Raw genomic sequence first — 23,682 nt, 5'->3', positions numbered from 1 at the left:
AGAGCAGAACAAACTATGTAACTGCTGACTACAAAACAGTATTACTAACTATCAACAGATGCATCAGACTCCATGACAGCATCATCAATGCAACAAATCTGGAACACCTAGACATCATCAACGTTTGAGGCTTCGAGGGTTGCTGTATTGTCTATTTGGATCACAGTAATTGTCAACCAAAGGTAGAGGATCTTGACCGTGGCCATTATGCATGATCCTAAGAGTCTCAGCAAGTTGTCCATCCAGCTCCCGTTTTCTGAAAATCCTGGGATTTCTTTTTGATAGGCGTAGGATATAAACGGGTACCAATGTCTTGCATTCATGAGCAGTCTGATAGTCATACTCGGTATTATTAAGGTCGACCACAAAGTAGGTGTGCTTTCCAGGGTAGATGTTGACTGCAATGAAACAAGTCTTGATATTTGCATTAAATTCATGGACGCAATTCTGGATTTCTGTAACAAAGGGGCGTATAGATCCTAGATAATCTTTAGGATCGAGTATGCTATTTGGAGTATCACCGAGTATTCGCATCGGGCCGCCTGTGTCTTCAGACTGTCGGAGGAACTCGAAGAGAACTCCGTGGATTTGGTGGAGAATGCGGTCGCGACTAACATCTGGTGTTGAGGCATCCATGATGGAGTGGGCGGTGATGATAATGAACTATCCGCGTTATTAAAAGGGGTGATATGATGATGGGGTTATATGGTGAATGTTTGTTGGCACTCTCCGATACTTCTAATATGAAGGATGAAGGTGAAGATGAAGAAGTTCTTAGATTCAATCAAGGGATGTCCATTGATTTAGGAGGGAAGGGAAGAAGGAGAAATAATCTTCCGTGTTTCTCCTTTGTAAAGTAGGAAGAGTTGAAGCAACCAACCAACCGACCAACAACCCTTTGCAAGAGTACTTAGGGGTGAAGGGTTTGTATGTAGGTAATGATTGGCTCGAAAGGTATCCGATCACTCGGAGGATTATAGTATCTGATTCTGATACCTCACGGCGAGCCCGGATTATCCTGACTAGGGTGAAGGGATCTTCTCTAATTCAAGTAAACCGAGTTTATTATAGACTTGGTTGAGGGAGCTTGGACGATAGGTGATGATCATTCATGTCCTTAAGTAGTACTGGACCGGGGGATGTTGGGGTTGTGGGTGATAAGAGGTGTCAGAGACGGAACGGAACGAGTACTAAACATACTATGGGGCGGTAACCCATGTCCTGACCCATCAGACTTGGGAGTTATCCAAAGGGCGAATAGGCCGTCTTGGAATTAGGGTTGGGAAACTTCTATGAGGATAGTCTGTAAGAGATACTCTACTATTATGCATATAGTAGCTTGCCTATCTATACTACAACTAAACTGAGGCACATCTATGTGCTAAGCAAAAACATGGTATGAAATATATGGACAGACTAGATTACTATCTGAGGGTTGACTATACTGGATGATTTGCTAATTACTACTGTCTAGATAACCGGTTGGGTGGGTAGGTAGTAGTACCCTATATCATTATAGACCCAATCCATGTACCTCATTCAACGCCAGACCATATCAAACCAGACCAGACCATGCTTTTGCCCTGTCCGTAACAATCAACGTGATACTAGTAGTGACAACAGTCCCATCGACCCGCGACAAGACACTCCCATATCGAGATCCGATACAGACACACGCACAGACAAGACAACAATCATGACATGTCCATATCCTGACTATGCGCAAATCCCCCACTTGACCCAGGGATATCAGGACCACCATCATGCCCCGCTAGATCCATGAATAGATCATCGTATTCTTCTTCATCACTAAATGAGATGTTCATCCCACCATTACCTCTACCAGCAGGACCACCTGAATCAAACAATCCGTGGTGATGCTGCTGCTGCTGCTGCTGTGGCTGTGGCTGTGGCTGCTGGTTCAAATACTCCAACCGTTCCATCTCGGCCGCTTGTTCTTGCAAGTACTCGTCCAGAGCATATGCGTCTACATCATCTGAGCGGGCAATCGTTAGCATCGTCATATCATCATAAGACGTCTCAGACAAGGAAGCTGTCGAACATACCATATCCATTGGCATACCCCTCTTCCTCTTCTTCCTCAACAACACCCATCATCTCCTCCGCCCTCCGTCTCATCACCTCTCCCCACCTCTTCTCCTCCGCCACATGCTCCATAAGCACCAACTGCTCGCCGCGATCGCCAAACCGCCCATCATCCCGATCCCGCTTCACGCGATTTAGAAACACATTCCGGCGTGCCGAGGGAGACGCGCTTGATTTTAAGTGCTTGGTCATGGGGTTGGAGATGGTGTTGGCGTAGCGGTGGGCATAGTTGGGGGAAGATTGAATGTTTCTTTGTCTTCTTGCGAATTGGTGGTGTGATTGCTGTTGTTGCTGTGGTGGCGTCGGGGATGGTGGTGCTGATGCCGATATGGAGGGGAGTTTCGTGGGTGTTGGAAGTGTGAAGGGGCTGGAGGGGATGTTGAATTGGGTGCTGTTGTTGGAGGTGGCGGCGAAGATGTTGGGTGTTGCTGAGGGGGTGTTTGTGAGACGGCGTGGTGAGAGGGGAGATGGTCGGGTAGGTGTGTATTGTTGGTGCTGCTGTTGAGGTGGTGGTGGTGATGATCCTGGTTGCTGCTGCATGGGGAGCGGAACGAACATCATTGTGATTGTCTGTAGTTGATTGATTGAAGTAATGCGATTCAGCCGGATGGGTGGATAGAGGGTTATGTCAAGTCGTAACGCGTGGAGGTAGTGAAGATATCGTTGTAAATATAGGAATGGTTTCTTGTCACTCATGCGACAAAGACAGGAACAGATTTGTTGTTCAGTAACCACAATTGCCACTCAATCGTATCTATCCAGTTGACGATAGTAGAGATGGTTGTCCGGAGAGACCAGCAATGGCCGCGGCGGAACAACGTGAAAGGCGGCAGGGATTCGCGAGCGCGTCCGACACGACGCCACGTGCTCACTAGTCTTCTTCGGGATATATAACATTCCTCAGGCTGTCAGGCACCACAGCACCTTTGACCCCTCCGCTGTGCGACGCATCATATGTAGACGGACAATATGATTATGCGATCTTTTGCATCGTACATTATCATGATAGATATATTCCGAAGGCCTTATGGCTGATCGTGCTGTTGTACCACTAGTGTCGTCGTAGATCGAGGAATAGGTGTTGGGGTGTCTGATCGCTCATACTCCTTATGTGAGGAGTTATGCAATTAAGATAAGTATATTGGTAAATGGCATTGCTGAGTGTTAATGTGAGATAGTTGGAACGGCTTTAGATAATGCAAGTTGACGATAAACTCACATTGCAGGATCGCATGTTCCTGGCGCACTGTTCACTACCGGCATATAGTGTGGACCAAGACATGTCAGTGATTGTGCTATTTCCTACCGAGGTCGTCTGTATTAAACATGGTGAGAAGGCTTGGATCATCAGACGCTACGATGTATGACCTGCATAGTAAATAGGTAACTACACATATGCAGCATATCTAGTCTAGCAAAACTGTCATGACATCATTGACAGTACAATTACTGCAGGAATCCTTCTCAAGTCATCTTTTTTATTAAATACATACAATCGAAAGCTTTTTGAAGGCTGAGATCGGGGATCTGCAATCCACAGCAGAGACAGAGACGGGACACTTTGCCGCTCACCGCTCCGCCAGAAAAGAAAACAAATGCTCGAGGGGGGAATCAAACTAAATCGACCAACCATAAATGCTAGGACAAAATCGCTGTGCTAAGTAAAAGGAGCGTGATATCGGTAAAGACCCGACGTATGGTCTATCAGAGCGAGAAAAGAGCGGTAGCTTCTTGAATGCAAAGCAAACAACCCAAGATAGCAGTGAGAAAACAACAAATCAGAGGATTTCCTCTCCACAAGCGCCAACAATAACTGCGTCATAATCGTACAAATTTACAGTCTCAAGAACGGTATCAGACCAGACCATATGTCTTCCCTGTTCGTTACCGCAGGATAAACATAGGAAAAGGGTGGTGTGTTCGTATCATAGACAGGATGCCGGGTTGGCTTAGAAGTTTGATGCAGCGTTGACGGGTCCAGGGTTGTGATACTGGTCAAGCGTGGTCTTGAAGGGCGTGCCACCAGCACCGGGGCTGGGTGCCTTCTCGCGAGCACCCGCACCGACTGCCGTGCCGCTCATGAGATCAGCAGCCTCGTCGTTGTCTTGCGCAGCCTTGCGAGCGTGGATCCTCCAGCCAACAACGGCAAGGGCACCGACGATGATTGCACCACCCACACCGACGACGACACCGATGATGATCTTCTTCTGAGAGGACGAGAGACCAGAGCTGCTGTTAGAGTTATCAGACGAAGTGCCGCTCAGACCAGGACTGCCCGTGGAGTCAGCACTGGCAGGAGTCGAAGTAGTGGTGAGAGTGGTTTGGACGGGGGTTCCACTGATGGTCTCGATAGTCGTGACCGTCTGCACAACCGGGGTTGCGGTGGTCTGCTGGGTAGTGCTTTCGACGGTGGTCTTGCCGTTCTTGTCCGTTGTAGTGACTGCAGTTGTCTGCGCATTGTTGTTGTTGTTGGATGATGTTGTCTGTTGCGGCTGGGTGGTTTGTTGGGGTTGCTTGTTGGTCGTGGAAGTGGTCTCTTCCGAAGTAGACGACGTAGTTGTAGGTTCACTGGTGGTCGAAGAGCTCTCCGAAGTCGAGGTAGAGGACTCAGACGTCGAGGATGATTCACTAGATGTGGTAGAAGGGGCCTCTGTGGTAGCGGCGGCAGCGGCAGAGGTGACGGCGTTGCCTACACTCGTGACTGCAGCGCTCTGGCCAGCGACGACAGCCACGAGGGACAGGGAGTAGAGGAGGAACGAAAGACGAGCGGCTCGCATGATGGGCACGTCGGATGAGATCGATAAGTCGGAACTCGGGGTATTCAAGGCGTTCTTTCGAGGCTTCCAGAGCCAACACGGATGAGGCAGGAGGGCAGTGGAGAGAACCGACACCGGGGAGGCGAGATTACAATTCCAACGCGACACGGGGGTGCCCAGATGGTGAGAAACGATCGTTTGGAGGGTTGAGAATCGGGGGAGACAGCAGGAGGACAAAAAGAGGCTGTCGGAAGATATGATTCACAAGGAGGGGTTAACGAGTGACTGCAGATATAGAGTTGTGGGTGGTGGTGTGTGTGGTAAGAAGGACAGGAAAGAGCGTAAGGAGGCGGGATGGAGATGAAAAGGGACTGGAGATGAAAGAGAGACGGAGAGGGAGACGAAGGGAACGGGATGGTGGAAGGGCACTGGCCGGCTCAATTGGGGGGGGGCCACCAACGGGACTTTTGGCTGCGCAACACCAATCCCAGCGTCGTGCCCAGGAGTCGGCGCTCTCTAGCGTCGGCGCTAAAGAACATGCCAGCCAGTCAGCGGCTGCCAGTTGAGACAGTTCTGCACAGGGGCGCCCCTCGTTTTGTGTTTTTTGTGTTTTTTTAGTGTTTTGTTATTGCATTTTTGGGGCGCCTGACTTTCCGCCCAGTATTTGGTACTGAGTATTATGGATACTATGGGTATTCTTCTTTTTCTGCCCGTTGGCTGTCACGGCCTTTGTCTCGGACTACTATGCCCAATACGGTGCTTTCTGGGTCGTCCCGATCCCACTCTAACCTCCTAGTGAGGTACCTGAGCAGTAGTGCTCCGGCTTGGTCGGCTAGAGTGAGGAGCAAGCAAGTCCATAGTATGGTAGATCACAAAGCGATCTTACAAAATTAATGCGTTCCATAATCCATTAGAGTAATTCTGGTACACACGTTGCTATTTTAAGGCATGTACCATGGGTCTTTAGGTATCGGTTAATGACCGTACCATAGAAAACAACTTTGTTCCTTGGGAGGAATTACCTAAGATTCGGCACCAACCAACAAACAACAACACCGAATCAACAATAATAATCCACAATTTTACTTCTGATGACTGGATATGTGTACATTCTATCAATTTTTATGCTTCTTGATGTTGGGTGGTCCCTTTCATTGTATCCGCGTGGCTCCGGTTCGATAGTAAAATAAGGAAGAAGAAAAGAAAATTCTGTAGTTTCCGAGCACCCACATCCTCGGTGTTTTCCTGGGAATACGCACATACGTACATTCTCTCTCACGTGTTTCAATCCGAAAGAAACAAATCTTTCCATCTTTCCAAACATGGCCATCGACGTGTGCCGGCTCACCCGACTGCAGCAGCTGTCCGCTTAATGGACGCCAGGGCGGCAATTGGGCCGGTGACTCCGTTCCCACAGCGTTTTTGCTGAGCTGTCTTTCCTTATGGCAATACCAACGGGGCTTAGTACTCTTCCCCGTAGCGTTATCACTAAGCCCCAAAGACCCTGCATCTTAAGGGTCAAACTGGTCTTGTTCGTAAATGATTCATCCTTCATAAACCTTAGTCTGAGTGCCACCCGACACTTTCATAATAAAACTTGATTACTGCTCTCCATAAGACCAGTTAATAATTATCTTCTCTCTCACGGTGAGAGAGAGGGTTAGCTAGCTAGCTAGCCACTTTCGAGTTCGAGTCGGGTGATCGGCAGCATCTGACGGTTCTAGATTCCTCTCTGCAAATTACAAAGTACCCAGCTGGCCATCCATACTAGTCAACTGCTCCTCATTAGACATGACACGACGCTCTGGAACGTTGTTGTCATTAGACTCCATATTTCTGTTAATTAACATACCGTGGGGTTGACGACTTCTTAGAGTGGTCTTGGTCTTGAAGGGTTCCAGTGTGCGTGTGTTGTGTGTGTACTCATCGAGGTTACGTATATCTCCTCAATAGTGCGTGTGCCTAGACCGTTCCCCATCATACCCTCTCTCCCAGTAGGAGGTAGAGATTATTACGGGTCGATTCGGGTCTCTGCAGCCACTCCGTCCGCCAGTTGATCGCGTGGCAAGGATGAGTGATCTCGCTTGCTTTTCTCCTGCTTGCTTAGTGATCGGGGTTAGTCAAAGGCGTTCGTTATCATTCCTTTTGCTTCGCTTGCATTAGTTGTCTGTCTACCTGGTATGTAATCAGTTATGAAATGTGCAGTGACTCAGATGGGGATATTTCGACGAGGTTAGGTTATGTAGGTGTTTGCGTCTGTAGTATGTACGTATTTCTCATCCTCTGTACTATTCTGTGGTCGCACAAGTAACACCTCGCCTGCATATGCAGGTTACGCAAAGAATAAAGTAGCCCTGGCAGCGAGGACACACACACACTCGTGCCGGGGAGTCCCTGGGAATCGGCCCTTGAAACATACAGGTCCTGCCATCCGGATTTCCCGATATAGTACACATCACATGGGGGATAAGGTTTTAGTCGTGCCCAGCCATGGCCGGCTATGACCAAGGGATAAGATCTTTTCTGCCTATGTAGAAGGTTTGGATGATATAAGCGATGGATTTGCTAACTAATTGTTTGATATTCGGTTACGTTCGACTCTATTTAAGACTATATATGTACGCTTCGACATTTCAAGGCCCAACCCAACAGTCCAAAGATACACGGTTAGGCAAAGCGGATGAAGCAATGGTAATCGTTCTCCGGATGGAATGAGGGATGTAGCTCATGGTGCAGAAGAGCTACAGCCCAATCTGTATCCGGTATTCCAGATGGTATATTAGACAGATCAGGATGGACAAGCACGAACAACAGAGAAACAGAAAGTAACGGAGTATATGAATATTGATGGGTATCACAAGTCATAAAAAGCAGGGCTGTCATAAAAGCCCGGATGAAAGAAACTCCACCTTCTCATCAATGCTTGTTGCGGGGGTTCCCTTTCATCTGGTCCTTCAGCTCTTCTTTGAAGTACTCAAAGAATTGACTCAACTTCGAAGCTAGAGTGAGGGGCAGGTTAGTATCAAATGATACTACACAGCTACCATGACCGGTTCACGGTATGGGCGAAGTTCATACCAGACTTTCCAGAGTCAGGGCCATGCACCTCTTCCAGTGGGACACCCGTCTTCAGGTGATGAACCTTGCGGTGAATTCCCCCAACCAATTTATGAAACGACCGGCTGGCCAGCAGCTATACGTGGCAACATGAGCATCAAGCTCAAGGACTAGATATGATCATACACCTACCCTAGAGGTAAGCCATTCCTGTATGAAGAAGACCGTTAGTATGGAGGGTTGTGTGCGAGATTCCAGACACAAGTGCCTCATACACACCTCGAGAGGCCGTAGCAGAAATGCGCTTTTGAGAAACGCCCGAAACATCTTCAATGTGGACTACGTAGATCAGGTGGGATCCGTGGCAACACAAGCTAGACTAAAGCTTGAGTGCAAAAGGGATGAAGCCAGCGCACCGTGGGGGGGCTGGTGAGAAGCGAAAGGGAGAAGAAAAAAACGCGTGGTTGCACCCTTGAAGAGAGAAAGAAAGGCGACAGTGAGGTCCAGCCACCAACTGAGTTAAGCCTGAGGCTGGTGACACAACTGGGAACTCCACCAATCAGAGGTAAAGGACACGATACTCCGCCCGCGGCAAAGTGTCTCGGAGAAAGCGATGATCCGGGCGGATTAAAGGGATGGAAAGTGGATAGATCGACCGCCTGAGGCCGACCATCATGGCTGACGATGGCCGGTTGGATGAAGATCTCAAGGCACCGCTGGAGATCTGAATCATGCCTCGGACGAAGCATGGCTCTGAATGGTGAATGCAAATACTCTTGTACTATCTGTTCCTGAGAGACGCTCTCCTGAATTACATCATTCTTTTGCCATCCCCCAACCCTTAACTAAAGCATGGAAGCCGTCGTAATGCGCAGTAGTAGTAGTAATAAAAATAATAATAAAAATACTAATAATCTCCTGAAGGGATCCATACCGTCTGGACCCCGAATAAATCAGAAGAAAAAGAAAATTACCAGGAATGAGAAGGATCTCTTCTTGTTCGATACATACTACAAACTCTGCTGCCAACCTGCCAGAGAAACATCTCCTATTCTAATATTTTTTTCTTGGCTGCCCATTTCTGCTTCTTTTCTCTTCCTTGTATAACCCATACTTATTCTATTAGTCCAAACCCACTCTCCTTAACAACCTCATTGTTCTAATCTATTTAATGACTTGACTGATTGGACTGCTGGCCACGTCCTGAGGTTAAAAGACCCCAAAAAGACGAGAGAGTGCGGGGAGAACAGCAATTGCCAAACGGTGTCGCGAGGGGGTCTTGCATCAAATACTTACTCTCCTTCTTTTCCTGCTGCTGGCCGGACCCTCTCGCCTGCTGTTTCCCCCGGGTCGCATTTTGTTGACGAGGTTATTACTTCATTTTCACTGACCCGGTGGTTCTCCCTGTTCGTCCATATTTTTTTTTTCTTTCTGATAATCACCCAATCATTTTTCTCCTCGTACACGTTGCAGGGGTTGTGGGCTGCACGAAGAAGTTGGCTGTCGGGTCTTGTCTGCCGGCCGAGTCATCTTCCATACTATTATCGACTGCCAGGCAGTCTTCCTATTCGGCCGCGCGTTGTTCCCGTGAGATCCAGAAATCTGGCCAAGCATAACATTACGTCGAGGGGCAGCTTCCACAGCTGTCCCGATCTGTCCACGCTACAGATATCATCCCTGCCGCATCCCCCCAACGGCGCGCACGAGGATCCGCCCGACGGCATCGAGGGGGAAGTCATCACTGCCCCAACCTCCCGCTCGCCCTCCCCCGATACCTTCAGTCTACGCAGCGGCCCCCGAAAACTCGCAGCGACTAAGAAGCGGGTCTCGAAGAAGGCGCGCGGCGTCCTGGGCAAGGTTCGGGCCTTCCAGAGGATCGCTGCGGCCAAGATGGCTCATCCCACCATCAAGATCGATACCAGCGTACAAGCGACCAAGCGGTCGCTTCCCGAGGATAATGACGATGGCTTCGAGATCATAGATGGTCCGGAGAACGACGATCCTGGCCTGGAAGCGCGCGATAATGAATCGGTTCCTCCATTTCTCTGCCAGTCGGTCCTAGGTCAGTATGCGCCCGCCTGGCACTTCACCCCGCTTGCTGCTTCTGGGTCTCCCAGTCGTTTCGGGCGCAGTTGAAGGAGTTGCACCTCTCTCAATATTGTCTACGGCCTGACTAATATATCTTTCTTGTGATAGAAATCCATCAAAAATTCGAGGAACTCGAATGGATGCAGCGGACTCGGATACACGAGGGGATGCTAGCCAACGACCCCTCACACCGTTGGGCGCTAGAGGGAGACCCCGAGGTCAGGGCAAGAAACCGATACGTGAACGTGCAGGCATGGGCCAACTCCCGCATCCATCTGCGGGTGCCAGAAGGGGAATGCGATTTTATTAACGCATCGCCGATTGTCCTCGAAGACTCAGTCTCGCAGGAGGAGCGACGGTATATCGCGACGCAGGTGGGCGCATATATTCTGCTGAGGGTTGAAGGATAAATGCTAATCCGCTGCTATGTAGGGACCGAAGCCGGACCAGCTATCCCACTTTTGGCACATGGTGTTCCATGAAAGTGAGGATGTAGGCGTCATCGTCATGCTCACGCAGACATTTGAGGCGGGCAGAGAGAAATGTGCCCAGTACTTCCCACTGGACCGCGAAAACGCCACGATGCCCCTGCGACGTGAGCAAGACCCGTTCATGAACGACAACCATCACCAGCAAGCCGATGAGGACCTTCTAGGCTATGTTACACTGCTCGAGACTCAATGGGATCCCACATCTCGCTCGGAAATCCGCAAACTTCGGCTCACCCTCGGCACCGAGTCGAAGATTGTCTGGCATTTTCTGTTCGCCGGTTGGGCGGACTATTCCAAGCCCGAGGGCGATGACCGCGATGCGCTCCTTCAGTTGATCAAACTGTCCGGTTCGAAATGCACCCCTGCTAACCCCCGCATTGTACACTGCAGTGCTGGTGTCGGCCGGACAGGCACGTTTATCGCGCTGGACCATCTTTTGCAGGAGCTCGAGTCCGGCCAGTTACTAGAGGCGACTGACCCCGACATCGACCCTGTCTTCGAAACGGTCAACCAAATGCGCGAGCAGCGAATGATGATGGTCTATAATGAGATGCAACTCCAGTTTATATACGAAGTCCTACGGGAGCAGACCGATCTCAAGCTCGGAAAGACTGCCGTGCCCAGCGGGCGCAAGTCGGATGAGAGGTCAACGAAGATGGCCAAGTTGTCAACCGACGACAGCTACCGACCATCTTCCAAACCTGAGCTCGAACCTGCTGACGATCACCGATCTACTCCTACCCGGAGCTGGTCGGGCACCCCCGAGGTTTCCGATAACGAATGAGGCTAGGGACGACCGGTTCCGGTCTCAGACAACATTATTATATTACCTTCCCTCGTACATATATAACATTCTAATCGCCTATTGATGTTTTTCTTTTGCCATGTTTGTCGTTTTTTCTTTTTGCCATGACTAGTTACGAGTTCTGACCTGCATCTTCAACATGCATTCTTTGCCCTTTGCGCCACCCTGCATACTATGTTTCAGTATACGACCTGATGCTTTTATTACTTCAGTGCCCAGGATGCTTACACTTTCATAAGCAAACCGTCCTGAACATTGTCATCCGAAGCTGATGTGCTTACTCCCGCGCGATTCTCTCTCTTCAGCTTTTCATTCTGTTTTCCCCCCTAGCATTAGAACTGGTGTACCATACTGGACTTGTGGATCTGCCTGGAAATGAATAACGATGCATCTGTTCATACGCGTGCCCTGAAAGGTCCTCTCTTACACACCCTACCAGAATACTACCTATCACCTGATCAATCAACCACTCAATATAAAGCAAAGCGTTCTTATACTATTAAACGGGAAACAAAACTCCCCCCTCCTCATCTCTGTTATCCTATGTACATCATAATTCCCACGGAGGGGTTTATAGAGCAAAAACCAGAACCAGAACCAGGAGGAGTAATAAGAATAGAGATAGCTAGATAGTTAGGGTTCGTAGAGGAGAGACGCAGAAGATATAGAGAGAAAAAGAAGAAAAGAAAAGAAAACCACAAAACAGAATGTAGACGATCAACTCAAAACGCCGGTAGATAACGGGTCGGGTCATGACACGGTCGTAGCGAGAGTAGTAGTAGTAGCAGGTGTGAATAGATAGATAGGTATGGTAACATTTTCCATTTCCTTTCTTTCGTTTCGTTGCCTTTCTTTTCTGCGTAGCGTAGTATAGCAATCGTCGAAGCGGGCGGGGTACAGATAGTCTTCCCTATCATGTGGAGGATGGGTTGGGATTATATCGGGGTGTCGCGGAGGGGCGATTGGCAGATAGAGAGTGTATGCAATGTAGAGAGCGACAGGTGGTGGTGAGCGCATCAACGCCATGTAAGCGTATACGTCGCGATCATATGGTGGGCAGCAATGTCATTCTGCTGGGTGAAGCGGACTTCACGGCCCGAGAGACGTGCAAAGCATGATAGAATATAGGTAGCTAGCGAGAAGGCGCAATAGCCATAGATCTAGCTAGCTAGCTAGCTAGCTAGAATGCGACTTAATCACTCCGCTTCTTCCCATCTTCAGCGGGCGACGTCCTCTTGGAGGTATCAACGGCCAGATCTCCGGACTCGTCCTCCTCATCCCAATTATCGACAGCGTTCTCATCCCAGTTATCTACCTCCTGCTCTAGGCTCATAACACCTGTCTCCTGGGGTCCAAGACCCTCCTCGTCGTCGCTGTGGTGGCCCGTCACTCCGAGCTCGACATCATTCTCTGTGCCGTCGCCGCCCAGGGAGCCGAAGCGCGCCTTGCGTCGCCGGTCGAGCATGCGCCGGTGGTACCAGCCGCAAAGGCCGACGGCGCCGAGACTGCCGACAATGTTGGCGAGAAGGTCAAAGGCATCGAAGGACCTGCCGTTGGGGAGGAGACCTTGGATGATTTCGGAGCCGATGCCGAGGACGAGAGTGCAGACGATGAGGGTTAGGTGGAGGGTGCGACGACGGGTGGTGTCGAAGATCCAGTAGAAGACGAGGGAGAGGAGGAAGAAGGTGACGACATGGAGGAACTTGTCATTGGGTTGGAGTTGGGACGGAAGAGTGGATGATGTGCTGTGTGGGAGGAGGCCGATGTAGGCGGCGAGGATGAGGAGGAAAAGAAAGGCGCCTGGTGAGAGTGTTGTTAGTGGTACAGATTATGGTGGTATTTTGGTATTAGTTGGTGTTGTGTGGGAAGCTGGTGAAGCTCTTGATGTAATCGGATGATTAGGTATCATAGAGCTTCACTTTTGGCTTCGGAAGAGGGTGGAAACGGGTGGGAAGAGCTCAATGGATGGGGAAGATCGGGGGGAAAAGACATACCCGCGAAAGGGTATCGGATTCGCATGATGGGCGATCTGGAAGGAGATGATTACGGGGAGGGAGTGTAGAGAGAGGAGGGCGTAGAGGGAGAAAAGAAAAAGGCCGGAAGAGGGAAGACTGGATGATGAAGCGATGAAGATGATGGCATGTCATGTGGTTTAGTTTACTTTACGATACAGACAGACAGACAGCTAGAGACGGCGCAGCCTCAGGCTGAAACTGGGGTTTATTGTGGTTGAAACATCCTCGGGAAACTCCCTGCCATTCCTTCTTCTTTTCTTGTCCTCATCGAGGCTGAGTGTTGCTTGTTCCCCCGTTCCCAAGTTCAATTCATTGAACGGGTTATTGCTTGCCTTGTTTGATTTTATTCTATTATTTAATATTAATGCGGATTCACTTTTTGTCGGCTCATTCCTTTTTGTCATTAGTGTTATTCTGTCTCATTATTATTACTATATCTTCCCTTCACAACTACTACTAGTTACTCTGTTAGTTGCTTTGCTTTGCTGCTGCTGCTGCTACTGCTGGAGTCAACGAATTGCGCGGTTGGTCTGAAGCTGCGGTCGCCGTTCCGCCTTCACGCAACCAACTTCATCTCATCCGTTCGCGCAGAGAACCTTATAAAGAAGCCCTCCAGTCCCCCATCAAATCCCCCCACTATTTCATCACTTGGGGTCTCCAAATCATCGTCCCTCATTTCTTGACCCCTGTACCCTAATGTATATGTCTTTTTCGGCGTCTCAAAAGACCCCCTTGTACCTTAGCTGGAACTGATCCGAACCGTGGAGAAACGAGCCCCCCTCGCCCGCCCCAGAACCGGGGTCTTGGAGCGAGCATGTCGCTCGGACACCACCACGCCTGGCTCCCCCCAGGTCATCTGCGCCCGCCGGATGATTTCCATGATGCGCGGTCTGTCAATGGCTATCCCAAATCTTTTTCCGGTTCGCGAACCCCCCAGATGCGCGCTTCGGCCGACGCCGACGGGTCTCACGCGGGCGGTCTGATATCAGATGCCGATATTGCAGGCGACGAGGACCCGCGCATCGCCATGTTCCGGGATCTGTACAAACGCAGTGAGGCGCAAATAAATGCTCTCTTTGCCAACCAGAAAGCTGCCGAAGATGCCCGCCCTGCCAACGATTCCGACGAGTCCCAACCCGAGAGCCAACGCGCCGACGAACCCGCTCCGCCCCCGGCGCCCCCCAAGAAGCCCGCCAGGAAGTTAGATGACGATGACTACGATGAGTATGACGACGAAGATGACGCTGAAGATACCGAAGCCGCATCTCCTCCTAAGCCCAAGTCTCTCGCTGCCTCTCAGCTACCTAGTAGCTTCCCATCGCCCAGCCGACCGCCCAGCGGCTCCGTGTCGGTCGGGCCCGATGCGCAGAAGGAGCCCAAGAAGGAGACCTTGGAGGATATCCGCAAGAAGCTAGAGGAAGATAAGAAGGCGACCGAGGAAGCTGCTAGGAGAAGTTTCCACACACTCTTTTATACTTTAGAGAATGATAGAGATGCCATGTTGGACCAGCAGCGGCTAGAAGAGTCGGAGCGACAGGTAGAAGCGGAAATGTCGGGTCAGGCGAATGCGGGCAACAATGCGAACCCAACCTCCAATGGATATGGGTCGCTGAGTAGCGCGAACCTGGGCGCCTCGAGCCTGACCCTCAAGAACCTGATCGCAAGAATTGACATGAAGCGGAGTTTGGTCCAAGCATCTGACGCGGAACTCCGAAGCCTGATGAGCGAGGTTCGTAAGAACCGTAGTAAGTGGGCTAGTGAGGACAAGATTGGCCAAGAAGAGCTGTATGAAGCTGCAGAGAAAGTGCTTAGTGAGCTCAAGGCGATGACTGAGCATTCAAGCGCCTTCTTGACTCGGGTGAATAAGCGCGATGCGCCTGACTACTATACAAGTAAGATACCCTGACGGACGAAGAACCACGCCGTGTGTCTCTTTGCTGACCCCTGCGCTAGTTATCAAACATCCGATGGATCTAGGAACCATGACGAAGAAGCTGAAAGCGCTGCAATACAAGTCGAAGCAGGAATTCGTCGATGACATCAATTTAATATGGTCGAATTGCTTCAAATACAACACCAACCCAGAACACTTCTTGCGCAAGCATGCTTTATACATGAAGAAGGAGACGGAGAAGCTCGTCCCTCTGATTCCAGACATCGTCATCCGAGACCGCGCCGAGGTCGAAGCAGAAGAGCGCCGACTGCAGATGGCCGAAATGGATGGCGCCGAAGAGAGTGACGACGAACCGATCATGTCGTCCCGTGGTCGCAAGGCCCCCGGCAAGTCATCATCGAAGAAGGGCACTGCGCCTGTTCGAAATACTCCCAGTGGATCGGAGCCTCCTGGTCAGAGCTCTCAGCCTCCGGGGCCGGTCCGTTCGGATTCTGATGTTGTGATGGAGGGGACTCAGAACGGGCTTGTAACGCCGCCGCCTGGCACACAAACGCCATCTGACCCTGCGGGCGTCAGCTCTGGTGTACCTGGAAGCCAAGGTGATGCTATGGACATTGATGGGTTAGTCCCGACAAGCACCGCGCTGAGCGCATTGCCCGCGTCTGGTGTGGATTCCGAAGATCCCGAATACAAAGTCTGGAAACAGGTGACGAAGAAGGATCGCGCCCTCATTGCCGCAGAGAGGCATCGTCTCTTCAAAGGTGACAAGCTCAACTCCGATGAGCCAGCATTGCTCCGTACCAAAGCGGGCATGCGGCGGTGGATCAGAAACCAAAAGCATAATCTTGCAGAGAACGACAAGGCGCGCGAGTCAACAGGACAAGGCATGGAACCTGGCGCCGCGGGTGAAACGCTCGCAGAAGGCATTGAAGTGGATGAGGATCGAGTGATCCCCGACTATTACGATGTCATGTCAGGGGTTCCCGATCTACCCTCTCAGCTACTCTGGAAGGAAGACTCAGACGGCAACATTGTGGATGCGTCCGAAGAGTTTTTGAGGATCCTCCCGCAAGGCTCATTCACTCAACCAGATAGTAAGCTGGCCCGCAAAATGGATGCAAACATGCGCCAAATGCAGGAAACGCGAAAGGTCTGCTCGAAGATCGGCATCGTCAAGCAGATGCAACTGCAGTCTCAGGTAAGCGATCTCTCGAATCATAATTTCCCTTGTCTAACCCTCCAAAGATGTACCAGAATCAGTTCCAGAAATACCAGCCGGAACCCTTCGTCGAGCAGGATGTGTCACCACATGTGATGAATGACGGGGGTCCTGTCATTGCTCCTTGGGTTTGCAAAGCGGCCTTGCAGCGTTCCGTGGCGAAGATCTTCTACCACACTGGCTTTGAGGAGTATCAGCCTTCGGCCCTGGATGCAGTGACTGATATTGCCTCCGACTTCTTCCAGAAGATCGGCGAAACCCTGAAGTCGTACATGGAATCCCCGAAAGTCCCGACTACCGACGCGACCGAGGCGACGGGTACAGCTCAGTGGAAGCGAGCGTACACGGAGCCGGAGATCGTACTACACACTCTCTCATCTGTTGGCATCGATGTAGAGTCTTTGGAGTCGTACATTAAGGACGATGTGGAGCGGCTCGGGACGAAGCTTTCGACAGCTCATGACCGGCTGCGCTCGCTGCTGTCCGAGCTCCTGCGACCTGCACTTGCAGATGGCGGGGAGGATGGCTCCAACGCATTCCACGATGGCAGTGAACAGTTCATCGGCGGTGACTTTGCAGAAGATATCGATGAGGACTTCTTCGGGTTTAAGGAATTGGGGCTGGACAAGGAGTTTGGTCTGGCCACACTCAGCGTGCCACTTCATCTCTTGCAGAACAGGATGTACAACGCTGCGCAGGCACAGAACACCAGGTATGTTTCTCTTATTATATTGATTATTGCTTGTTTGATACTGATGGGTTTTTGCAGTGCTGCCCAAGCCGTCACTCTCTTCCCCCCGCCCGCTCCCTACCCTCGCATCACCAATGACTCTCTCGCTTTGCAAATTGGGTTGGTTCAAGAATTCTTCAGCTCTAAGCTCCAGGCAAACAACAATGAGCCTTTGGTCGAAGATCTTGAACTACCGCCGAAACAACGACCCATGGCCGCGCGACCCCGTCTGCCCGCGTCTGGCAAGATCCCGCCGCCTTCCGCTCCTTCAGGCGTGACCACCAGTCCCCAGAAGCGACCCCTCCCACCCTCCGCATCGGGGCAGTCGGGCGCTAAGTCTGGGACGTCGGAGCCGAGTAAAAAGAAATTCAAGAAGAACGGGCCTAGCCTGGGCGCTCCCGACGCGACAGCTGAAGGAGACGATGCCGCCGCCGTTGGAGTAGATGGTACCAAGCCGTCCAACGGATCGTTGTTTACGGCCGCTTCAGCGGACGAGCCCTCTGCCCAGGATGCAACTATCAAGGGCGAGATGGAAAACTCGACCGCGCCAGAAGGGACTGGTGCTGAGCATCAAGCCCCAGCTGGGACCTCAAACGATGACCAGAACCCCAACCACGACAGCGCTGCTGCCCTACCAAACGGAACGGCAGATGAAGCGTCATGATATGATCTGTCCTACCCATTCCCCCGCACTGTACTACCTCACTATACCATGATTATTCCCCTCTACCTCTTCTACCACTTTTATTATTTCCTTTTTCCTTTCGTCTATGTCTTCTTTGCAGTATATTATATCGTCCACCACTTATGTCTTATCTACCTTTCTTACCCACTTTTGTTACATCTTCTTCCATCTCACTTGTTTTCTCATTCTCTTTCATCGCCTGTTTTCACTCTTGGATGATATATAGTGTGCGATATGTGGCGTCGCGCTCTTTCTTCCCAGCTGCCTGCCTTTACCCGAGCCCACGTTTGAGTTCGAGTTCGACTTCGAGTTCGAGCCCCCTCTTGTCCTATCTAATCCCAGCATTACCAGTGTGCGACAAGAGAACGGAACTACAAGGGGTAACCACACACAAAAAAACAGATAAATGAAGATACACAAATACAAACGATGCATCCTTGTTCAATTTACTTGCCTTCGTATACCGTAACACAAGATCATGCATACCTGTTCAACGTAGATAGAACATAAGAACAGGGATTAATGATTTCCTTCCATTACGATCTGGGCTGCATCTGCATCAGCCCTTCTTTTTCTTGGCTTGGCTTGTGCGTTTCTAGACGGGAAGTATTTTCATCTGTAATATTTTTATTGTCTAGATCTCACAAACAAACGCTCATCTGGTACTACCGTGTAACGTCATCCCATTAAGACGGTAAGTAGCTACTACTAGCAGGGTAACACAAACACAAGACGAACAGACAGGCACCACCTATCTACCTCCGAGATGCAGCAGCAGCAGCAGCAGCAGCATGCGCATATGCATACATGGCATGATATTCCTTCCATCTACTATCCTAACACATCCCAACTGCATCTGAATATACTACCTATCCTATTCCTAACCCCTGCTCAACTCAGTTAGATCTATCAACTACAAACACAAACACATCCATCCACACATCACCACAATCCAAACAAGTTGAAACAAACACACAACTACCTCAAATCTTCTGCGACCGTAGACACATACATACTGTGCAACATCCCACCATCCCCCACTATCCCATCTCATCCCAACAATACAGGGAAGGCAGGCAGGGCCTAACCAACTTACCGAACTCGAAAAGTACTCCGAAGCTTAAACCATTCTAGCCCTCTATAGTAGGTACTAATACACTTTATATGGAACAGGATTAGTATGTTCAATACATTGTCACGCAAATGCCCCCCCCCCCCCATCTACATCCTATCTCACCACATCGCATCGCACCTTCCTGCACCCATCATCCTTTTCTTACATCCACTAATAAAGGTAATAGCATCAATAAGGACAAGAAGTTAAATAGGAAATATAGGCCCAGGTCTTACTACTTTACTGGTCCAGTATATAAACGTAGATAGGTAGGTAGATAGCTACCCCTCAATCCTCCGAATAGTAGTAGTAGCCTTACTCTGCTATACTCGACGCTCCTGGCTGGGTGGTTTAGTCACCTTCGATTCGTTCTACTTGGTTTGTGGGGGTTCAAAGTTTGGGGCGCGCTCTCTGTTGGGCTTTGTACGATCTCTTCATCTTGGCTTGCTGATTGTTAGGTTTGGCGCACCCGCTTGTTGGCTTAACCTGACCTATACTGTCTGGCTCGTCCGTGACCGACCTAGTCTGATGAATCTTTTAACACTCAGAGGTGATCTACTAATTGTCCTACTGGCTACGAGCTCTTGTGCACAACTGGTAAAGCAATAAAACTTAATTGAAACTCAAGGACTATGGTACGGTACGCCAATGATCGGGCCTGCAATCCCTATCGACCTAAACCGTCCTACCATCAAGGCTGGTCAGTTAGAGTCAAAGAGTTTGCTACCTGAACTTCAGTGTTGAGCCGATGCAATCCGAGTACGACAATAGCAAGCAGTTCAGACGATGTACCGGACATCGCTATGTAAAATACTAAAGGAAAAAAGCAACCAATATCTCCACCACGCCAACTTCTGTCTAGATGTACCACATCTGCCAGGGAAGTCTGTTCCTCCGGTTGATGATTGGCAGTAGCTTAGGGTCAATTGGCCTGTTCTTAGGCTTGGGATTCGTAAGCTTGATCGTGTTACCGCTCTGTGGGCCAGAGCTGGCCGGAACATCCTCGTGGCTGCGGGCACGACTAGCGATAAGGTGCGCATAGTAAATGGCAGGGTCTAATGTTTCATACATGTTAGAACTATAAACCTCACAGAATGGGAGTAAGGCAACTTACACAAGGAGACCGAAGTCGTAGACCGGATGTACTGGTAACAATGATCATAAATCATGTTCTGAAGCTCATGGGGCTTGTGCTTTATCTGGTCGAGGATAACATGATAATGAACGGGCCGCGAAGTTCCCTGCAGAGCAATATGCGAATAGAGGAGGAAATCCCAATCATGTGGAGAGGTCACATCTTTCTCAATCAGAATACCGGGCAGCGGGTTACCGTTCTTGTCAGCAGCATTGCGATCGGCCGGCTTTGGGAATGCTCGCAAATGGTGACGCTTGTTAGCAACCACCACAGTGATCTTACCATCCCACTGATTCATGTTATGCTGAGTAATGACGCTCTTGATATTTATGACCTCTTGATTGAGTACGTGCTCGAACTGACCGGAAGAAACACCATCACGGAAGTAGTAAACGTACTTAGGCGCGCGTCCCTGTCCGATAGTGGTTATCCATTCACGAACAAGAGGGGCGAGCATAAACTCCATACTGGTCCGCGAGATGATCTCTATACGATCCATGTTTGCTTCGCAAGCACCGAAGTAGCTGCTACCATAGGGATCCTTGGACACGGAAACTGCCGCCATTGAGGGTGACCACACACCCATGGGAGGATGAGTCACGTCAGCGCCAATAATCATTGAGCCTTGACGCAAGGTCGCTCCTTGCACCTTTGAGATGGCACGATTTGTGACTCCTCCAAGCTTAGCGTTCACCTTCATGAGGACATTGGAAACATATTGGGGATTACCCCTATTGACATGACCTGCCTGCAGGACTTGGGAAGGCACACCCCAGCGGCAGTCACACGACTTCTTAATCCGCGTATAAGTGAAGGAATTTTTATCCGGGACGATGACAAGAAGCAACTGAGGGTCCTCTTGATTTGCCTTTCCGGCACCCTCATACAGCTTTTTGATCGCTTCACCAATGTCTTCTTTGAGCTCGATGATCACAGGACGGCGGGTAATTGTGCCTCCATGTCCAGCATAGGTCTTCATAAAGTTGTCGGCGAATCTGACTACCTGGTCGTTACTGATAACGTTGCGTCTTCCAGGGAAATAGCCAATCCCCCATGTTTGAAGGGGCTGTGGGTTTGCTGTGTAGAACTTCTTTCCGCGGAGATCCCAGCGGCCACTAACACCAGGCTCGATGCGCTGGTTGTTGCCGAACATGACGGCGGGACTTGGTAGAAGCCGAGCCTTGGTCTTCATCATGGTATTGCTGATCTTAAGCCCAAAGTTGTTAAGGACAGGGTCTTGGTCGTGGGCAAGTGTTCTCTTAGAAGTGAGAATTGTCTCGAGCCTGTCTGACGGCCGAGACGCCGCATATTTGATCATCGATGCTGTCTGGGTTTCATTCAACTTAAAAGGAAAGCGCTGGAGACCCTGAATGGTCAAGACCTCCATAGGGTAGACCACATCTTTCTTGGTCATCTCTACCATGGGAAGTGCCCAGTCGTTGAGGGTCAGGTCGTACTTGCGCTTGAAGTACTGCTCGACGCTCATCCGGTCAATCTTTCCGGTAGCCTTGTCCTTTATGTCAACCATGTACTGGCGTGCGTTGCCGTTAATAAGCCCCTTGACAGTGAACCGGACTCCCAGGACTGGGCATCCTCCGTAGAATGGAGCCACAACCAGCTTTCGGAGCCGCCTACTGACTTCTTGGAAAAGCTCCGACTCGGTAACTCCGCCATATCCATCCGGCTTGGGCCTAAGGAGATGGCATAGATGCTGATGGTCTCTGGCGTCACAAATCTCCAGTGCCGCGCCAGTCAGGCTAATACGGGCCCAAAAGCATGTATTGGAGACGTCGACATTGACAATAAGTCTACCGCCCTGGTATAACAGTTAGATCAAAGACCGGGGTAAGGTAGAATAAGGGCAATCTCACGATGGCAGGCCGAATGGATTGATACATTCCCTTAAGAGCAATGACGCCCCCGCCCAGCTCCCCCTTCCCTCCATTTTCATCAAAAAAGGAACGTTTGATGGCCAGAAGCCGTGAGCTGGGATGTTCTCTAAGAACATGGTCAAGGAAATCTGGAGATTGTCAGTTGGTCTCTAATAACATCAGGAAAAGAGTGAGTACTTACTCATCGCCTCCAGCACTCCATCGTCGAAGGACGCCTGACCGGAGAGCCAAGCATTCAACACGGCCAGGTTGACTGTCCTTGTGTGCCGGACAAGCAGACGGAAGGTATTCTTGTCCTTCTCTATGCCTTTCCGCACGGGCCGACCCTCTTCGACGTCAAGATTGATTTCCTCATTGAATTCGGTTTTGTAGAGGTTCATCGACCTGGTTGTACCATAAGCAGTGCCCTGTGAGATACTCGGTGGTCTACCTACCATGCAAGCTTCGAGCCATCATAGACGATGCTCTTCAAAGCCGCCCTTCGAGCCCTGGAATTCCACACCTTCTTATTGACAATGAACTTCTCCAGTCCGGTGCCGATGTGAACCTATAAAGGTTAGCAATGGAGAAGTGATTCATCTGGGGCGCAACTTACATCGTACTGATAAACGGTTCGGCTTGGGAACTTCGTAATGGGGTAGGCATTGAGCGAAAGCTCGACTTCTTTTCCGGTTGTATTGAAACCTGGACGGGGGACAGTCTCCACTGGTACAGAGTACTTTTGGAACTCCTCATCAGTACGAATTCTCAAGTGACGGAGACCCCCTGGGAGTTTGTTGATGGCTTCAATGTTGTCCATGATGAACAACGATGTAATGCAAGATAGTTGCTTTGAAAGGGTAAAAACGAAAAGGAAAAACGATAAACGAAAATGGTTTGCAAAGGAAGCACACGGGTAGGTAGGAAAGTAGAATAGGGTGATGGAGAAGGAAGAAGAAGAAACCCTGGGAGAGAGATCAAGGGGATATTTATATTCCTGTCGAGAAACGGACATTCCCACATATTGTGAAGCAATAGAGCCAGTGAAATAGGAATATGGAAGTCAACTTCCTACATGAAAGGAATGGTGGAAAGGTGAATCCCGGCATGATAATGACAGCAGGAGGCGTTTGCTCAGTGAAATGGGGTGAATAGGCGACGTCCTGCAGGTGATAGCCTTCAAAGTAGGTTGTACAGAGTAAAAAAGACCGGCAAGTCCCTTCAGATTTGGAAGCAGGGGAGAAGGTAATGGGTCGGAGGGAGGGAATATCCCGGAGATTCCCAGCCCGTATAAAGAAGGACGGTGAAAAGACCAAGGGAATACGCCGTACGACGCGGCCCGACGGCGGTGACAGGAACGCCAGTGCATTACACCACATGATGCATATTGAACGAATCGAGGGAATGCAAACAGAGGCCTGAACTTACCAAGTGGTTAATCGCAAACGCAGACATTGGCAAGTCCACGTTCTTGCACATGTCTGTCTTTAATCTCGGCCGGTCCAACGCCGGGTCCGAAAGCGGAACATTTTTGCTCGCCTGCATGGCTGCGACAACGCCGAGATATTTTTGTTGTTTATTGAATTTCTTGGGTTTTTAGGCTATGTGTGATGATGGTCAACGATCAGAGGAAGCAACAGAAGGGAGGAGCGCTCAAGAGAAGAGGAGTAGGTTGGGGAGGAAGAAGGAAGAAGAGGAAGAGGAAGAGAGAGGAGG

The 23,682-nt window shown here is 50.1% G+C and overlaps 9 protein-coding genes across 9 annotated transcripts; 2 read left to right on the top strand and 7 right to left on the bottom strand.

Moving 5' to 3' along the window:
* Positions 1–107: 107 nt before the first annotated feature.
* Positions 108–743, bottom strand: BO79DRAFT_272785 (uncharacterized protein; the record flags this gene model as incomplete). Its single annotated transcript, XM_025687456.1, has 2 exons — positions 198–743; positions 108–151 (listed from the first exon to the last, which is right to left on the bottom strand). Exons 1-2 carry the CDS (start codon positions 634–636, stop codon positions 108–110), a joined length of 483 nt encoding a protein of 160 aa, XP_025544144.1. The 5' UTR covers positions 637–743.
* Positions 744–1,694: 951 nt separating this feature from the next.
* Positions 1,695–2,646, bottom strand: BO79DRAFT_224805 (uncharacterized protein; the record flags this gene model as incomplete). The annotated part of the gene is made up of 2 exons (XM_025683696.1): positions 1,695–1,996; positions 2,067–2,646. The coding sequence occupies 2 exons, from the start codon at positions 2,644–2,646 to the stop codon at positions 1,695–1,697; spliced, it is 882 nt and encodes a 293-aa protein (XP_025544143.1).
* Positions 2,647–3,564: 918 nt separating this feature from the next.
* midA (putative cell wall protein) lies at positions 3,565–5,224 on the bottom strand. The gene has a single exon (XM_025682094.1). The coding sequence runs from the start codon at positions 4,881–4,883 to the stop codon at positions 4,056–4,058; it is 828 nt and encodes a 275-aa protein (XP_025544142.1). The 5' UTR covers positions 4,884–5,224; the 3' UTR covers positions 3,565–4,055.
* Positions 5,225–7,436: 2,212 nt separating this feature from the next.
* Positions 7,437–8,382, bottom strand: BO79DRAFT_207017 (uncharacterized protein). Its single transcript, XM_025682093.1, has 4 exons — positions 8,199–8,382; positions 8,112–8,129; positions 7,941–8,055; positions 7,437–7,861 (listed from the first exon to the last, which is right to left on the bottom strand). The coding sequence occupies exons 1-4, from the start codon at positions 8,244–8,246 to the stop codon at positions 7,779–7,781; spliced, it is 264 nt and encodes an 87-aa protein (XP_025544141.1). The 5' UTR covers positions 8,247–8,382; the 3' UTR covers positions 7,437–7,778.
* Positions 8,383–8,593: 211 nt separating this feature from the next.
* Positions 8,594–11,282, top strand: ptpB (tyrosine protein phosphatase PTP1; the record flags this gene model as incomplete). Its single annotated transcript, XM_025683695.1, has 5 exons — positions 8,594–8,610; positions 9,393–9,506; positions 9,554–9,981; positions 10,116–10,381; positions 10,440–11,282. 5 exons carry the CDS (start codon positions 8,594–8,596, stop codon positions 11,280–11,282), a joined length of 1,668 nt encoding a protein of 555 aa, XP_025544140.1.
* A 712-nt stretch (positions 11,283–11,994) lies between these two features.
* Positions 11,995–12,412, bottom strand: BO79DRAFT_45016 (uncharacterized protein). Its single transcript, XM_025689266.1, has one exon. The coding sequence runs from the start codon at positions 12,327–12,329 to the stop codon at positions 12,054–12,056; it is 276 nt and encodes a 91-aa protein (XP_025544139.1). The 5' UTR covers positions 12,330–12,412; the 3' UTR covers positions 11,995–12,053.
* Positions 12,413–12,495: 83 nt separating this feature from the next.
* Positions 12,496–13,322, bottom strand: BO79DRAFT_137560 (VanZ family protein; the record flags this gene model as incomplete). Its single annotated transcript, XM_025678126.1, has 2 exons — positions 12,496–13,103; positions 13,298–13,322. 2 exons carry the CDS (start codon positions 13,320–13,322, stop codon positions 12,496–12,498), a joined length of 633 nt encoding a protein of 210 aa, XP_025544138.1.
* A 361-nt stretch (positions 13,323–13,683) lies between these two features.
* BO79DRAFT_242838 (SAGA histone acetyltransferase complex subunit SPT7) lies at positions 13,684–18,274 on the top strand. Its single transcript, XM_025685236.1, has 4 exons — positions 13,684–15,210; positions 15,272–16,410; positions 16,458–17,143; positions 17,201–18,274. Exons 1-4 carry the CDS (start codon positions 14,133–14,135, stop codon positions 17,823–17,825), a joined length of 3,528 nt encoding a protein of 1,175 aa, XP_025544137.1. The 5' UTR covers positions 13,684–14,132; the 3' UTR covers positions 17,826–18,274.
* Positions 18,275–19,731: 1,457 nt separating this feature from the next.
* On the bottom strand, positions 19,732–23,511 carry BO79DRAFT_187757 (putative eukaryotic translation initiation factor eIF-2C4; the record flags this gene model as incomplete). The annotated part of the gene is made up of 7 exons (XM_025680557.1): positions 19,732–20,015; positions 20,075–21,911; positions 21,967–22,115; positions 22,169–22,371; positions 22,422–22,534; positions 22,583–22,963; positions 23,395–23,511. The coding sequence occupies 7 exons, from the start codon at positions 23,509–23,511 to the stop codon at positions 19,819–19,821; spliced, it is 2,997 nt and encodes a 998-aa protein (XP_025544136.1). The 3' UTR covers positions 19,732–19,818.
* Positions 23,512–23,682: the final 171 nt, after the last annotated feature.

The sequence above is a fragment of the Aspergillus costaricaensis genome (assembly GCF_003184835.1).
Source record: "Aspergillus costaricaensis CBS 115574 unplaced genomic scaffold BO79scaffold_3, whole genome shotgun sequence".
Taxonomy (NCBI): domain Eukaryota; kingdom Fungi; phylum Ascomycota; class Eurotiomycetes; order Eurotiales; family Aspergillaceae; genus Aspergillus; species Aspergillus costaricensis.
The sequence above is the reverse complement of the archived record's forward strand: the minus strand, read 5'-3'. Positions and strand labels throughout refer to the sequence as shown.

Bases quoted from the DNA above. Each gene is read 5' to 3' on its own strand.
- midA (XM_025682094.1), bottom strand. From the start codon at position 4,883: ATGCGAGCCGCTCGTCTTTCGTTCCTCCTCTACTCCCTGTCCCTCGTG.
- BO79DRAFT_207017 (XM_025682093.1), bottom strand. From the start codon at position 8,246: ATGTTTCGGGCGTTTCTCAAAAGCGCATTTCTGCTACGGCCTCTCGAG. The intron at 7,862-7,940 runs GTATGAACTTCG...CCCTCACTCTAG, and splicing joins CCCTGACTCTGGAAAGTCTG to CTTCGAAGTTGAGTCAATTC.
- BO79DRAFT_45016 (XM_025689266.1), bottom strand. From the start codon at position 12,329: ATGGCGTTGATGCGCTCACCACCACCTGTCGCTCTCTACATTGCATAC.
- BO79DRAFT_242838 (XM_025685236.1), top strand. From the start codon at position 14,133: ATGTCGCTCGGACACCACCACGCCTGGCTCCCCCCAGGTCATCTGCGC. The intron at 16,411-16,457 runs GTAAGCGATCTC...AACCCTCCAAAG, and splicing joins AGATGCAACTGCAGTCTCAG to ATGTACCAGAATCAGTTCCA. The intron at 17,144-17,200 runs GTATGTTTCTCT...GGGTTTTTGCAG, and splicing joins GCGCAGGCACAGAACACCAG to TGCTGCCCAAGCCGTCACTC.